The 14,699-nt window shown below is 62.1% G+C and overlaps 2 protein-coding genes across 8 annotated transcripts in view; one reads left to right on the plus strand and one right to left on the minus strand.

Moving 5' to 3' along the window:
* The window catches only part of EEFSEC (eukaryotic elongation factor, selenocysteine-tRNA specific), a 195,495-nt gene that overhangs the window by 170,770 nt on the left and 10,026 nt on the right, over positions 1-14,699 (plus strand). Inside the window, exon 1 of one of the 7 annotated variants that reach the window (XR_009542674.1) lies at positions 9,474-10,093. The exons of the other annotated variants lie outside the window; for them this stretch is intronic. The gene's annotated coding sequence lies outside the window, so the exon portion shown is untranslated. Of the gene's footprint in view, positions 1-9,473; positions 10,094-14,699 lie in introns of those variants that run through there. 7 annotated transcript variants of the gene reach the window in all.
* On the minus strand, positions 6,808-7,499 carry DNAJB8 (DnaJ heat shock protein family (Hsp40) member B8). The gene is given in 2 exon segments (XM_060163859.1): positions 6,808-7,397; positions 7,400-7,499. Coding segments are annotated over 2 exon segments (690 nt in total).

Below are 14,699 nucleotides of genomic sequence, written 5' to 3' on the forward strand. Positions count from 1 at the left end.
GACAGTTGAGGGTGATGCTGTTGGCGAGGATGGACCACCTTCCTCCGCACGTGCTGGGCCAGTGGACACCTGAGCGGTCCCACTCGAGGGCGGAGCACCGTCGGGGCTGACCCGTTCCCACGGCAGCAAGCTGAAGAGTCCACCCCGCGATCGGAGCTGCCGGGGTTCCTGGCCTTCCCACAGGTGTCGGGATTTCCTTTTCCTTTGATCCGGCTGTACCCGTTCAGTAGTGCCCCTCCCGGGTTCAACTCGCTTTAGCTGGGATGGACTTCTGTCCCTGGGGACCCGAGAACCCTAACCGGTACAGACGGGCCGACGGGGTGAGCTGAGATGGAGCCCACGCCGCCCCGCTCTCCATGCCAGTTCCACCTCCTCCGTGGCTTCTGAACGTCTGTGGAACGTCCTCCATCTCTGCTGACACCTGGCTGAGCTCGTCCGTGCCAGGCCTTTACGTGCCGTCGCATGTGCTGAGTGATCTTGATTCCTCACCGCTGGTCCTGACCTTTCTCCTGAACCGCAGCTCACGGCTGACTGTCATGCGTGTCACACTCAGCAGGCCCCAGCTGACTTCTTGATTTCCTCTGCACAGTTGTCCCGTCTCAGAGAGCGGACAGACGTCTCGGAGATGACCCGGGCCTGTCCACAGCTCCTTCCCGCTCCCTTCAGCAGAGGCCGCTGCCTCAGGGCCTGCGCGCTTGCTAACTTCCCTGCAGGGAACACTCGCCCCAGACCTTCCTCACCTTCCGGGAGAGGGGGCTTGTGAAGGCTGAGCCCAGGGCAGGGCAGAGGGCGCGGAGGGGAAGAGAGGGAGGAGTTCTGGGTGATTCCCCACACCCTGGGTGGGCAACCGGGTGGCCAGAGGGACCACCCCTGAGAAGGGGCCCGGGATGGGGGTCAGACCTGGGGAGGAAGATGCCAAGTCCACGTCTGGCACGAGGAGTGGGCAGCATCCGTGGGCCGTCCAGGATGCCGCCCAGCAGATCCCTGGGCTGCAGCCCAGGGCAGAAGTAAGATGGAGAGGCAGTGCCGGGCTATAGTCCTCGGTCTGGGCAGCACCCACCCTCCTGAACCAGCCGGGCCTGCTGGGAGGAGATCCAGCATCAAAATTCGTGGCTGTACTAACGCGAACAGAGACGGTGCCACTGACCGGGCTCACGGAGAAACGCAGACGCACTCAGGGTGGATGTTTCCGCAAGCCAGCCTCTCCCAGCCGGCCACTGGCAGCCAATTGATAAGCCTAATTAATAATTTACTTTTTAATTAAATATCAATTTAAAACAAGTATGGGAACCAGTCTCTTGCAATTAACACCCTTGCTCTGCTTTCCTAAAGGGACTCAGTTGAAGGCCCAGGCTCTGGGAACTCTTGGGTGGGGAGGGCAACCCGGGACCCAGCAGAGTGGGGAAGGGGCCCGGCCTGGCCCGCTCCACCCTGCCCTGGAGCCGCAGGGATAGCTTTCTCCACCCAGCGGTCACCACCCGCGCCCTGCCCTCAAGGAGCTGGCGTCTCGAACGCCGGGCAGAAGATGCTCAGGAACGTGCGAGGGGCGAGAAGCTGATTCCTGGGGTCCCAAAGGAAGGAGAAACAGGGCCACAGGAAGACGGCTCCACTTGGCCGTGACGGTGAAGAGTTGGAAGGACACTCTGGCGTGGGAGCTGTGCGGCCAGAGGTGTGGTGGTGGGGATGCCCGTGCAGGTATGTCGCGGGTTTGGGATGGCACAGGGTGGACCAAGCGTCTGTAGAAGGAGATGGCTCGTGCATACCCTTGCTGCCATCCCAGAACCCCAGGACCCCAGGGGTTTCCTGACCAGCTGCTTGGGTGACCGCAGGCATAACCACGGTGCCTGGGGACCCAAGTGGCTGGCGGTGCCAGGTTCCTGCTTTGGGGGCTGTGACAGCGCAGTGTGGTTGGCAGGCAGGGTGGCCCCGGCCCAGCGCTGCCCGGCTCCCATGCCTCCCAGGCCGCACGGAGCTCCCCGGGTCCTCGCAAGGTGCCCGGGGGCCGCCGGAGGCATCCAGCACCCAGTGGGTGGGCAGATCTGAAGTCCTGAGGCAGAGGCGGACAGCGTGGGGAGGGCAGTGGGGCCCACGCAGGTGGCTGAGGGCCGGGGCTCCCTCCCCCATCAGGCAGGGACGAGTTCCCAGGGAAGGGGCAGCACCTGGGAAGGCGCAGAGACCAAGGGTGGGACGTGCTAGGCCTCGGCCGTGATGGGGCACCGGGGGGCCTTGGATCTAAGGCAGGCCGGCCCTCAGCCAGGACGGTTGGGGCATCGGGGCAGGCAGCAGAGCCCAGGCGTCTTGTCCCTGTGCCTTCCAAGGCCTGGAACCCAGGGGAGGTGGGTCAGTATTTGTTGCCTAAGCTACAGTGGGAGCTCTTTGCAAGTTGCCGTGCTGCAGAAGGGCAGGGCTGTTGGGAAGCGCGCGTGCCGTGCGATGGGCAGAGCGCGCAGTAAGTGCTCAGGACCCGCTGCAGCCTCAAGAAGCCATTGTTGACTTGGCAAGTTTCGACGGTGTGATTGTCCTAAAGGCCAGACCAACGGCGCTTGGTGGAAACAGCTGGTTCCCAACTCTGCGCTGAGCTTGGGACCCTGCCTGGCCAGGGAGGGACCCTGGGGTCTGCGGCCCTTTTGTGGCAAAGGGGGCGGACTGGGGAGGTCTGAACATGCCCCGCGCCCTGCCTTGGGGGAGCACTACTGTGGAGGCCACAGCGGGGCTCTGGAAGGGGCAATGGGGGCAAGGCGCCTCCGTCGCCCGTTGTCGCCCGCACCAGCCTTGCCCCCGCCCCGTGCTCAGTATCAGTTCCGCAGCTGCCCCCTGGTACCTCCCCATCTCTCCTCACCTCGGTACCCTCAAACTGTCTGCCTCGTGGCTCTGTGCCTCTTCCACTCTTGGGTCTCTGGGTCTCTCCTAGCCCCCCATCTTCCTGCCCATCCCCGCCCCACCCACTGCAGTCCCCTCCAGCCCACTCCAGTGCCCTTATCTGGGTCCAGCCCCTGCACTATTGCTGGGAGCCCATCCCCATGACAACGGGGCAGATGTCGGCTGCGATTAGCCGCTCTCCCTCCCGCCACAGCTCAATCCGTCTTTGAAATTAAATCAGCTGCGATAACATCGACTGGCCAGGGTAGGGGGGGGGGGCAGGCAGGAGGCTGCCTGGGCCCCACCCACCCCACCCCAGGCCCGGGGCGCAGGGGGAGAGGAGGAGGAGTAGGGCAGACGGGCTTCCAGTGCGGCTGTGTGACCTTGTCCAAGTCTGTAAGCCTCCGAGCCTCAGTTTCCCCATCTGTAAAATGGGGGCAAATAGCCCTCCCTGTTTTGGGGGTCGGTGTGAGTCTCTGGGGAGAGTGTGCAGGAGAAGCCCTGGAGAGGGCTCAGTAGGGCTGAGAACATTGCCTGCCCCCATCCATGGAGAAGCCGGAGCCCTGGTGGAGACCCCTGGCCAGGCCTCGGGGTCACAGCGGCCACTCAGACCACGCACAGTTGGAGGCTACAGACCTGCTCTGTGAGCCACGGCACACACACACACCCCCAGGGCTTTGTTGCCCTCCTTCATAAAAGGCTCCAGTGTCACCGAATCCTCCTGCCCGAGGGACGTGCTGGGATGCCATCGTGTCCACCTGGCGACGGAGAGACCACAGGATTTGGGTCCCTTCAGACAGTCAGGGGCCCTGGAGGGATGTGGGAACCCAGGAGTGGTGAGGGGAAGGGGTAGTAAGGGGCCTGCCTGAGGATGTGGTGGCAGGAGTGGGTGGGCCTGGGCGGAGAGGGGTGTTTCAGGACCCAGCCAGTCTGTGCAGAAGTCCCACTTTGGGAAGGAGGAGTGGGGGAGGGGCGCCACAGCACAGTGAGGCGAGGGTGGGGAGATGGGCAGAGACCCAAGGGAGGCAGGGAGAGAGGGAACTGAGGGAAGAAGATCTGGGAGGAGGGTTCCAGGCAGCGGCCCGGCCAGTGCAAAGGTCCTGAGGCAGAAGCGTGCCCAGTGTGTATGCAGGACAGGGAGGAGGCCCGTGGGGCTGGGGCAGAGTGAGTGTCAGGGAAGCCAGGGAGGTTTGGGGGCCTCACGGGCCACTGGGAGGAGTTGGCTTTCCCTTTGAGTGTCTCACAGAACTCTCAGGTTTTCACAAGATCCTTGTGGCTGCCGGGGTGAGAACAGGGTGAAGGAGGGGAAGGGGGGAGGCTGGTGCACTGTCCAGGTGAGCGGTGAGCGGCCGAGGAGCTGGTGGCAGCAGTGGAGGTGGGGACCTACATGCGGAAGGTGGGGCCTCGCCCCTCATGAGCAGGGTCCATTCTGGGGCTGGGCCGGTGGCCCAGGGGCCTCAATGCAGCCCCATCCTTAGGGCCCTCCTGCTCGGGAAGTGGGCCTGAGCTGGACCCGTGCAGCCAGTCCCAAGCCAGGGCATCCGTTCTGGATCGTCGGGGCTCTGGGCGGCGCCCTGGCTTCCTCACTGCCACAGCCCCGGCGCCCGCACACAGCCAGGCCCAGAAGGGGCTCCGTGAAGTTCTTTGGCCAGAATGTCCTGCCCCAGGGCAGCTTGCTGGGGCCTCCCCAAGGTGCTGACCAGGGGCGGGGCCTCCAAGGATGAATTTAACAGGCCAAAAGGAGATGGGAAGGGTAGCCCGGGCAGGGGGAACAGCATGCCTAGGAGACGGCCGCTAAGAGTCTGGTGCGGGCCATGCCGGTGGGGTGGGCAAGGTGTGGGGCTGGAAGGATGGCAGGGGCCTCAGAGGCCAGCTAGGAAGCGGGACTTCATCTGGGGTGTGTGCCCCTAGCTGCACCTCAACTGTCTGGGCTTCAGTTTCTTCATCTGTCAAATGGGGCTAAAGGTCGAGACAAGGATGCAGGGAGGGCCATGTCGCCCGCTTAGACGGGCCCGGCAGCTGCCACGCTCGGTCGACATGGGGGACCGGAGCAGGGGAATGCCACGACCGGCCTGTGCCTCAGGGGGAAGACACCGCCTTCAGGTGCGAAGCTTGGAGAAGGGGCAGGGGCCGAAGGTGAGCCCGGTCCTGGGGTCCTTGGGGTGTCCATGAACACCCATGCCTTGCAAGCACCCAGATCTCTGTTGCACACCAGCCCCGGGACCGTGCGACCGCCCGGGCTGCTGGACCATAATTGGATTTGCCCAGCAGCTGTCGGGGCTAAGCAGGCCCACTTGACGCAGCCGTGCTTGGCCAGTAATTGGTGAAATTAGCAGGTCGGCAGGGGCAGAGGTCAGGTGGTTAATGCTGTGGTGGGGGCTTTGATGAAGTTAGTCCCACCGCAGGACTGGGAGCTGGGGCTCCACCTTCTGTACGCCACGAGGCTCTCCTGCCCCCCTCGTAACACGGTTAAGGGACATCCAGCTGCCGGCCCGTCCCAGGGGCTCCGGGAGGCCGGACCCAGGGGGCCTGAGCCTGGAGGTGCAGCAGGTCGTCTGCTGTGTCCTCCTGGCCAGGGCACCTGCAGCATCCACGTGGCCTTGCAAACCCCTAGAGACCTTAGGGAGATGCCCCGTGCCTTCCTGTGGAGGCTTCCGTTGGAGAACAGCACCCAGGCCCACCTCTAGGCTTTCGGCCCCCACCACGGCTGCTGGTCATCCGGCTCTGCATCTGGAAATGGGGATGACCGCCTCCCCGGGTCCATCCGTGACCAGGCCACACCCTCCCCGCAAGGTTCACGGCCTCCCAGTGTCTCCTCCCATCATGAGCTCCCAGGCTTTGTCCTCTGAGCATGCCCCCAGGTTCTTGCTATTCCCTGAAACAGTGCGCTCCCACCTTCTTTCATGTCACATCATTTATTAGACACCTACTCCATGCCAGCCACTGGGCTCGGAGCTGAGATACATAGGTGAACAGAGTCAGAGCATGTGCCAACCCAGGTGGCATTCCTGGCACCTTTCCTGGCCAGGCCCACACTCCTTTCTTCCTGGGAACCAGGGACGCCGTGACTAATCAGCCTGGAACCCCCAAACCTAGAATCACCTCCTTTTCTGGCTCCGCTCCAGCCCCCAAGGAACGGGGACTTGCCAGCCTGCCGACGCTTCACACACACACATACACACACCACACGCAAGAGCATTCTTTCCTCCAACAAATCTGTGCCCTGCCCCTCACTGCCAGGCACTGCTCTAGACCCTGGGGACACAGCAAAGAACGAGGCGGGCACAGGCCCTGCTCCCGGGACCTGCAGTTAGGGCTGCGGAGGCACACGGCTCTCAGGTAGTCACGCAGACGAGGCGGAAGGGCAGGGAGACGCAGGGAGGGGCCGTGAGAAAGCCGAGCTGGTGGTTCTGGGAAGGCCTCCTTGGGAAGGGAGACATGAGGCCTTCACCAGGGAGCACGGCCATGCAAAGGCCCAGAGGCCACAAGGCATTTGGTGCCGGGGAGGACCGGAGGGGAGGCCGGTGTGGCCGGGCTCAGGGGTGAGGGTCCGGGAGGGTGGGCAGTGGCCAGACCCCCGGCGCCCGGTGGTGAGGACAAAGCCTGAGGTCTATGCTCAGAGCCGCGGGAGCCCCTGAAGCCAGGCGTGGCGGTGGGCGGAGCACCCTCGCGGGCTGGTGGGCGTGGAGCCGCGGGCTGGGTGGGCCAGGCGCTGGTCAGGACTCTCACGACCCGAGGACGCAGGCGCAGGCGCAGGGAGCTCCTAACCCCCGAGCCTGAACGGCGTCCTTGCGAAATCAGCCTGCGCCAGGCGCTGGGCACGTCCCCGGGCCTCGCGGGTGCACCCAGGCTGCCCGCCCCCCACCAAGCGGGCAGCTGTCTCCGTGAACCCGCTCGGCACGTTTATTAAGCATCGCCCAGGCGGTGGGCACAGGCAGTGGGCGGAGCCTACTTGCTGTCCGGCCGTTGGAGCTGCTCCTTGCCATTGACGGTCACGGACTTGAGCCGCCCGTCCTCCCCCACCTCCACACGCTCCTGCGCGTTCTCCACGATGCGCTTGGTGGTGACCTTGTGTCCGTTGACCATCTTGGTGGACGACATCACCGACTTGAAGCCCGAGCTGCCCGAGCCAGAGCCGGCGAAGGATGCAGACGAGAAGGTGGCACGGCTGGCGCTGCCCCCGCTGCGGCCCAGGGTGTTCAAGGCTGAGAAAGCCTCCACGAAGGCCGGGAACTCGCCGAAGCCGGCCGAGAGGGCGCCGCGCAGCCCGTGGCCCCGGCCCGCGTGCTCGCTGCCGAGCCGGCTGTCCCAGAAGCCGAAGGAGAAGGGGTCCAGGCCTCCGAAGAACTCGCGGAAGATGTCCTGGGGGTTGCGAAAGGTGTAGCCGCTGTCGAAGGGGCTGCTGTAGCGGGTGCCGGCCCGCCAGCTGTCGCAGCCCGCGCGGTCGTACACCAAGCGCTTCTTGGAGTCGGACAGGACCTCGTAGGCCTCGGACACCTGCTTGAGCTTCTTCTCGGCCTCCTCCTCGTTGTCAGGTTCTTGTCGGGGTGGCAGCACAAGGCCAGCTTGCGGTAGGCCTTCTTGATGTCCTCCTGGGAGGCGCTAGCCTGCACCCCCAGCACCTCGTAGTAGTTAGGCATGCCGAGGGCCGGGGCGGTGAGGAGACGCAGGCCTGGGGCCCGGGTGGCCGGTGGGCGCGGGCGGCAGCGGCGGCCTGGGTCCCTCGACGGGGGCCTGGCTGGAGTCTGCTGGCTCCAGGGCAGGTTACCGTTTCATAGTACCAGCACCTCCGCTAGAGGGGCAGGGGGAGGGGAGGGCACTGCCGCTGGGGCCCGGCCACCAGGCCCCGCAGAGGCAGAGCTGGCTGGCCCTTTGTGACATCAGCCCTGGGCGGGGCATTTCCCTGCCCAGGAGGCCGAGCCTCAGCTGCCAGCTGCCGGCTGAGCCCTGGGGGCAGAGGCAGGACCAGCCGCAGGAGCTGGGCGAGGTGGGCCACGGGCCAGGGGGCAGGGAGGGGAGTGAGGGCTCCTGGGGTGTGTCCACTTAGCCCAACGGCTGGGTGGTTGGCGTGGAGTGAGGGGCCTGAAGTGGGGGACCGGGCGGGGTGGGCTCGGGGCCTCAGTTCATTCTGCTTGTGCCCCGTGATCCCGTCAGATCCTCTGAGATGAGCCCCACAGGGGCAGGGGTGTTCCTCGGTGTCTAGGACGGTGCTTGGCAATCAGTACACGTTTGTTGAATGAATAAGGCTCAGAGACATGCGGCATCAGACTCAAGGTCACACAGCAAGTCAGTGAGAGGGAGGGAGATGCAAACCCAGGGCTGTCTGAGGCCAAGGTGGGCAGCACATTGGAAGAGGCATTCCACTCAAGCCTGGTGACAAAAATAGGCGGCGTTGGTAATGAGTATAGTGGTGGCCCCCAGAAGACAGGTCCCTGCCCAAATCATAGAACTTGTGAATGTGCTCTTATCAGGAAACATGGTCTCTACTGATACACTTAAAGTAGGGATCTCGAGATGAGCTGGCCCTGGATTATCTGGGTGGGTCCTAGATCCAATGGCAAGTAGTCCTTAGAAGAGACAGACACGCACTGGAAGCGGGGGCATGGAGTGGGAGGCAGAGACCGGAGGCAAGCAGCGCCGGGAACGCAGAAGCCGCCCCCCACCCGACACCGGGGGGGGCAGGGCCTCCCCCGGGGCCTCCGGAGGGAGTGCAGCCCTGATGGTACCTTGACTGGGGGCCCCCGGCCTCCAGAACTGTGCAGGGATGGATTTCTGTTGTTTCAAGTGGCCCAGTTTGTGGCAGTTCGCCGTGGCAGCCCTAGAAAACTAGCAGTGTGTGCGAGGTACCCAGCTGTACCCAGGTGTTCCTGTGTCTTTAATTCTTGTTCTGTTGTTGGAGTATATTTAGAAACAGCAATTAACAAGCCTGATTAACACCTGTTCCTCCTTTCACCTCATCCCCCCACCAGGTGAGATGGAAAACACGCTGCCCTGCGGTGAGGCACTTAGCGTCTCAACTGAGATAGCTTTCCTCTCGCTTCTCCCCCTCCTCCCTCCCTTCCTCTTTCTCGTCTTCATCCGCTTCCGTTACTCTCCCTCTTTTTCTTTTCCGTCAGCACTCATGGCTGCTGGGCTCCAGGCACCGAGCAGGACAGCGTGTTCTAACCACCCCCACGTGCTGGGAGGTACGAAGCAGACTCTGGAGACGCTTTGCCCTAGATGACAGATGCTGTCACCCGCACAGCCCTGGCCAAAAGCGCGAATTGCCCTCCGTCCCCAGTCCATCCGCCCACGCGTGCTGACACACCTCACACATGGCTTGGTAGAGGAAAGGAATGGCAGAATCACTCCACTGGGCGCGGCTGCAGGTGGAAATAGTTCTGTGTGTTTGTAACTATGTTTCTCTCACTATAGCTAGAACCTGGTCTCGCCAGGCTCGTCCACTGGTGCTGAGGAAAGATGGCCACACACGCGGTTCTCCGTGGCAGCGGTGCTCTGGTTGACTGTGGCAGCCGAGGGGAGAGTGACAAGGTGGGGCGTCCGCGGTGACTGATGAGGCGTCCGTACGGCAGCAGGGGTGATGGGGGCAACGGAGGGGTGTGGAGCCGTGGTGACGGCAGGACGGAACCTGGGATGGTGCTGGTGGAGGTGGCGGCGACCCTGGTGGTGAGGGTGTTGGTGGGGACAGTAGCCCTGCCTGCGGCGGAGACAGCCACTCGTGGAGGTGGTGGTTATGACCACAAAGGAGGCGACGTAACGGAGGGACCGGAGACCGTAGAGGTGCTGTTGACGGAGATGGCGGAGGTGACGGGAGGGGATGGAAATGGCTGCTAGGGGAGCTCTTGTTGTGCTGTGGCAGTGGTGGTGCTGGTCGGGACCCCTGCCACAGCTCAGAGGCTTGGGACCGACACTCAGTTCTCGCCCACTTCACTTGTCAGCACCGCTGGGGCGGCTCCAGGGCTCCCAGGCGCGTCTTCCCCTCCCGGATCCCAGGCTTCGGGAGCAGCTCTCATGGCGGAGAGGCTGCCTGTAAGAGCTGGTAGACGTGTGGGATGCCTCTTAGAACTTCTCTTGGGACGTAACGAACGTCACTCTGCCTTACATCACGTGGTCAAGGCCAGTGTCGGTGGAATGGGGATGGCGCTCCTTCAGGAAGGTTCTGCACATCCCAGACAACACCCAGAGAGGCACAGTCCTCTTGGAAGAGAGAATGGGCAGCTACGGTGCGCTGCGGGTGAGTACGGCGTGGTGGCAGCGGTGGCCCTGGTGGAAGCGGGGGTGGCGTTGCTCCTGGTGGGAGTGGTGATGGTGCGGACGGTTGGGGTGCTGGTGTTAGTGGGAGTGACATGGGGCAGGAGTGACGCCGAGCTGGAGCAAGAGTGCCGAGGGTGGTGGTGACGGCACCGCAGACGCGGCGTTCTCGATTGTCTCTTGCTAACTCAGAATCACCGCCGCCCTCTGCTGTGGTCTCCTCCACACCCTGGAGGATCCCTTACCCATGTGGCTCCGGCTTAGTCTGCAGAGACATGAGATTTGGAAAGTGGAAAGGAAAGAGGCAGTTGCAGGCAGATGAAAACCCAGAGGTTTGCAGCGCCTTCTAGGTGACCCTCTGAGAACCCCTGCTTCAGGGCTGCAGGGTGAGATATTCAGAGGAAGTTCCCCAGAATATCATGAGATTCTAGCAGCTTCCAGGCAAGCTCTTGAGATCCACCACTTTGGAGCCGAAGACCGAGACCATCAGTGACGACTTGCTTCCCTGATCTTTATGCCCTCAGGTCACCCAGTGGTTGTGGAAACTTGTGTTAAATGTCCTTGTACCTGTTAGTAACCGTACACATGGTCATGGTGACAGTGGCTCAGATGAAGTTGGTAGTAGTGGTGGAGGTGGGCATGGTGATGGTGGTGACGACACAGGCAGTGGTGATGGTGTGATGTCAGCATGATGTTGGAGGGGGTGGTGGTGGTGGTGATAGAGGAGATGATGGTGGCGATGATGAGGAAGGTGATGAGGTGGTTGCCGTGGAAACGGGGGTGATGCAGGTGGTGGTGATAATAATGGTTTGGTCATGATGTAGAAACGGTGGTCGTGCTAACTGGGACATTTGTTGAGGTTAAGGTGGCAGCGGTGATGGTGGGGATGGAAAGGATGAGGGTGCTGGTGGTCATGGTAATACAGACCCTGGCTGTGGTGGAGACGGCGGTGTGACGGTGACGACAGGGATAGAATGAGGCAGTTAGTGGTGATGGTGATGATGGTGGTGGGGAAGGAGGTGGTGATGGAGGTGATGTCAGAGGTGGGATGGTGGCAGTGCGGATGGAAGCGGTGGTGACGGTGATGGTGCTGGTAACGATGGGCATAATGGTGGCCACGGTAACGGTGATGCTGGTTGAGGTGATGGAGGTAATGTCAGAGTTGGGATGTGGTGGTGGTGGTGGTGGAAGTGGTGGTGTGACGATAGTGATGTGATGGTGATGCTGGTTCAGGTGGGGACCGTCGTGGTGGTGCTGATGGCAGTGGTGGTGGTGGTGGCGATGAGGGTAACCGTGGGGGGATGAGGGTGGATGCAGGGATGCTGGATGCTGTGGTGATGGTAGTAATGGGGGGATGTGATATTGTTGACGACAATGTAATCAGGATGGTGCATGGGCGGTTACAACAAGCTGAGACACGGGATCCAGGGTGTTGAGGTGCCTGAGCACCCCACAGAGGCTTCCCCCTGACCCACGCGGCCTCCCCCCGCCCTGCCTGAGGCTCATGCTGACCTCCACTGGCCTCCCTCAGAAGGACTTCCTCTGGCCGCCCCGCCGATGCTTCCGGAGCCCCTCAGCAGGTTCCCTGCCCTGCTCTGCCCGCAGGTCCTGTGCTCAGCCTGAGGCCTCTCGGGTGGGCAGCAGGAGGCAGCTGGGATGGAGACGGGCTGGGGGGCCACCCAGTAGGACTCACGGGGAGGGGCAGACCCCAGCTCCTCACTGCCACGGGGCCCCGAGGGGGGAGAGCCTCCCCATTACCGAGGGGAAGGGAAGCGCCCCATAAAGGGTGCTGTGGGGTTCGGGGGCTGCATGCCGAGGTGACGTCCCCTCCTGCAAGGGGTTTGGACTAGTGTCCTCTGAGGCCCTACAGCGAAAGTGTCGACAGAGACCGGTGGGAGTGGCAGGGGCCTCTGGGGTCCCTCCTCAGGGCCCGCCCAGAGGAACAGGGCTGAGCTGACGCGACCTTCGCTCAGGCCCCCCCCCCCCGCCCCATCCCGCTCTCAGCTTGCTGGCCGTCCATCACTTTCGCTCTCTGAGCCTCTCTGCCCTCATTTGCCGCGGCGGGGAGGGGGGGCTTCTCCCCTCTGGGCAGCCAGCCTAGCCTCCCTGGCCCACCCTGAAGCCCCGGCCTGGGAAGAGAAAGAGGACCTGGGTGAGCAGGGGATGGTAGGCAGAGCCTGAGCTGATGCACAGGGAGGCCCAGAGAGGGCAGGGCACACCCAAGGTCACACAGTGGTCCCAGGAGCTCTCCCCAGGGTGAGCTGATGGCAGCCGATTAGGCAGCCACTTGGTATTCTGAGCAGCCAGAGGCCCCTCTCTGTCTCTGTAATTAATGGAGTGGCTTTTTAAAAGGATTCTAATCACCCCTGATCCTATCTGCTTATCACTAGGTTCCTAATTAGATGATCCTGGCAGTCACTTGGCTAATTCTCCCCAGCCCTGTGCAGCCCTGCCCAGCCTGGGGCAGCCCACCCCACCCCCCAAACAACCCCAGCCCAGCCAGATGGGCGGTTCAGGCCTTCTCTCCCCTCAGGGCCCCTGGTTCTCTAACCGCATTACCTTCAGGATGGATGGGTGACAGCGATGGATGGGCCGCTGGATGGCCAGTGACCGGTGAGTGAAGGGACTGAGTGATAGACAGCTACAAGGGTAGGTGGATGGACAGACGGACAGACTGGGAGGTTGAGAGCTCGGCCTGTCAGGTCAGGCGGCACGGCCGTTTCCTAGCTCTGTGTTCTTGGGGAAGTCACCTAACCTCTCTGTGCCTCGGTCTCCGCATCTCATCTGTAAAATGGGGGTAATCGTAGTATTTTCCTCATAGGGTTGCTGTGAGGACAGCTTAGAAAGGAGGAGAAGCTTGCTGGTGTAAATTAACTACAGCAGTGTGGATAACGGGGGGCGGGGGGTGCTAGACGGATGGGTGGAAGGACAGACTGACAGATGAGTGAAGGGAGGACTGGTAGACAGATGGTCCGAGGAAGAATGGGAAAAGGGTAGAGGAACATACACGCTAGTGGGCTGGCGGGAACCGGGCAGGTGGTGGGGTCGCCAGACAGGCGAGGGGCGTGGGGGGCAGCCTGTCTTCTCCAAACGCAACAGGACGATCTCAGCTCAGGTCCCAACACAGACATGGCTCAGACCTGCCTCTCCTCCCCAGGACCTCCAGGAGAACTTCCAGCCCAACACCCCCAGCCAGTGGACAGGTGCCCACTGGGTCCCCTGCATCCTTACCCTCCATCCCCACCCAGGTAACACCCGCTGCGGGTGGGCCACATGGTCTCTGGAGGGCATATTTAGCCTCAGATGGGCGTTCACTGCCTGAGAGAAGCCATCGTTTGTGGGACCGCCCTCCCCACCGCCAAGGTCCGACGTGTGCTAGCCTGCAGGGCAGCAGCTCTCACCTCCCCGCCAACAGGGCCATAGACCCCAGCCCAGCACTGCCGGGAGCAGCCCTGGGGGAGCTCTGATCCCAATTCCAACAGCTGGTGCTAAGCATCCAGGAGAATTCGACCCCCAGGGGCTCCCCCAACACCCACGGGCCTCTGCAGCTTGAGTTGCGGGGCTTCCTACGTCTTCCCGGAAAAAGTATAGAACGAAGAAGCCTGAAGCGTCTTTCAGAGTGAGGGCCGGCACACATACGCACACATTCATGCCATCTTCCACCCACCCACCCGTCCCACATGTTTCCTGTGCTCCTATCACACCTGCGCTGTGGTCCCGACACTCTTCTAGGTGCCGCAGGTGTATGCGCCAGCGAACACACTAGATGGAGCCTTGCCCCTACGGAGCTGACTCTAGTGGGAAGATACAAGAAACTGGTGACAAGTGAAGGTTTCATCTAACGTCAGGCAGTGAGAGCTGCCGTGAGGAAGAAGCAGAAAGAGGGCTGCCCTTTCAGATGGGGCGGTCAACTGGTCTCAGCCTCACTCACATGAAGGGCCCTGGATTTAGACAGCGGATGTCTTTCCAAATGACGCAAAGCCCTCAGTCATGGGAAACATAATATTTCCAGGCGGGAAGGTGTTCCTCGTGCAACTGTAAACACATCTGCATTCTCAGTCAGCACTGTCCTGGGTGCAGTAGGAATTCATCTTTTTCTAAACCGCTGGTGCCAACAGGGGCGGTGCTCCCTCCCCAGGGGCCGTTTGCAATGACTGGAGACACTTTTTTTTATATAAATTTATTTTATTATTTGATGTTATTTATTTTTATTATTTATTTATGTATTTATTTGGCTGCGTTGGGTCTTCGTTCCTGCGCCTGGGCTTTTCTCTGGTTGTGGCGAGCAGGGGCTACTCTGTCACGGTGCGTGGCCTTCTCATTGCAGTGGCTTCTCTTGTTGTGGAGCACGGGCTCTAGGCGTGCGGGCTCAGTAGTTGTGGCACGTGGGCTCAGTAGTTGTGGCGCACAGGCTTAGTTGCTCTGCAGCATGTGGGATCTTCCCGGACCAGGGCTCGAACCCATGTCCCCTGCATTGGCAGGCGGGTTCTTAACCACTGCGCCACCAGGGAAGCCCTGGAGGCATTTTTAATTGTCATGACTTGGAGGGGGTGCTCGTGGCATCTTGTGGGGCGAGGCCAGGGACGCTG

This window comes from Lagenorhynchus albirostris, chromosome 10, assembly GCF_949774975.1.
Source record: "Lagenorhynchus albirostris chromosome 10, mLagAlb1.1, whole genome shotgun sequence".
NCBI classification, from domain to species: Eukaryota; Metazoa; Chordata; class Mammalia; order Artiodactyla; family Delphinidae; genus Lagenorhynchus; species Lagenorhynchus albirostris.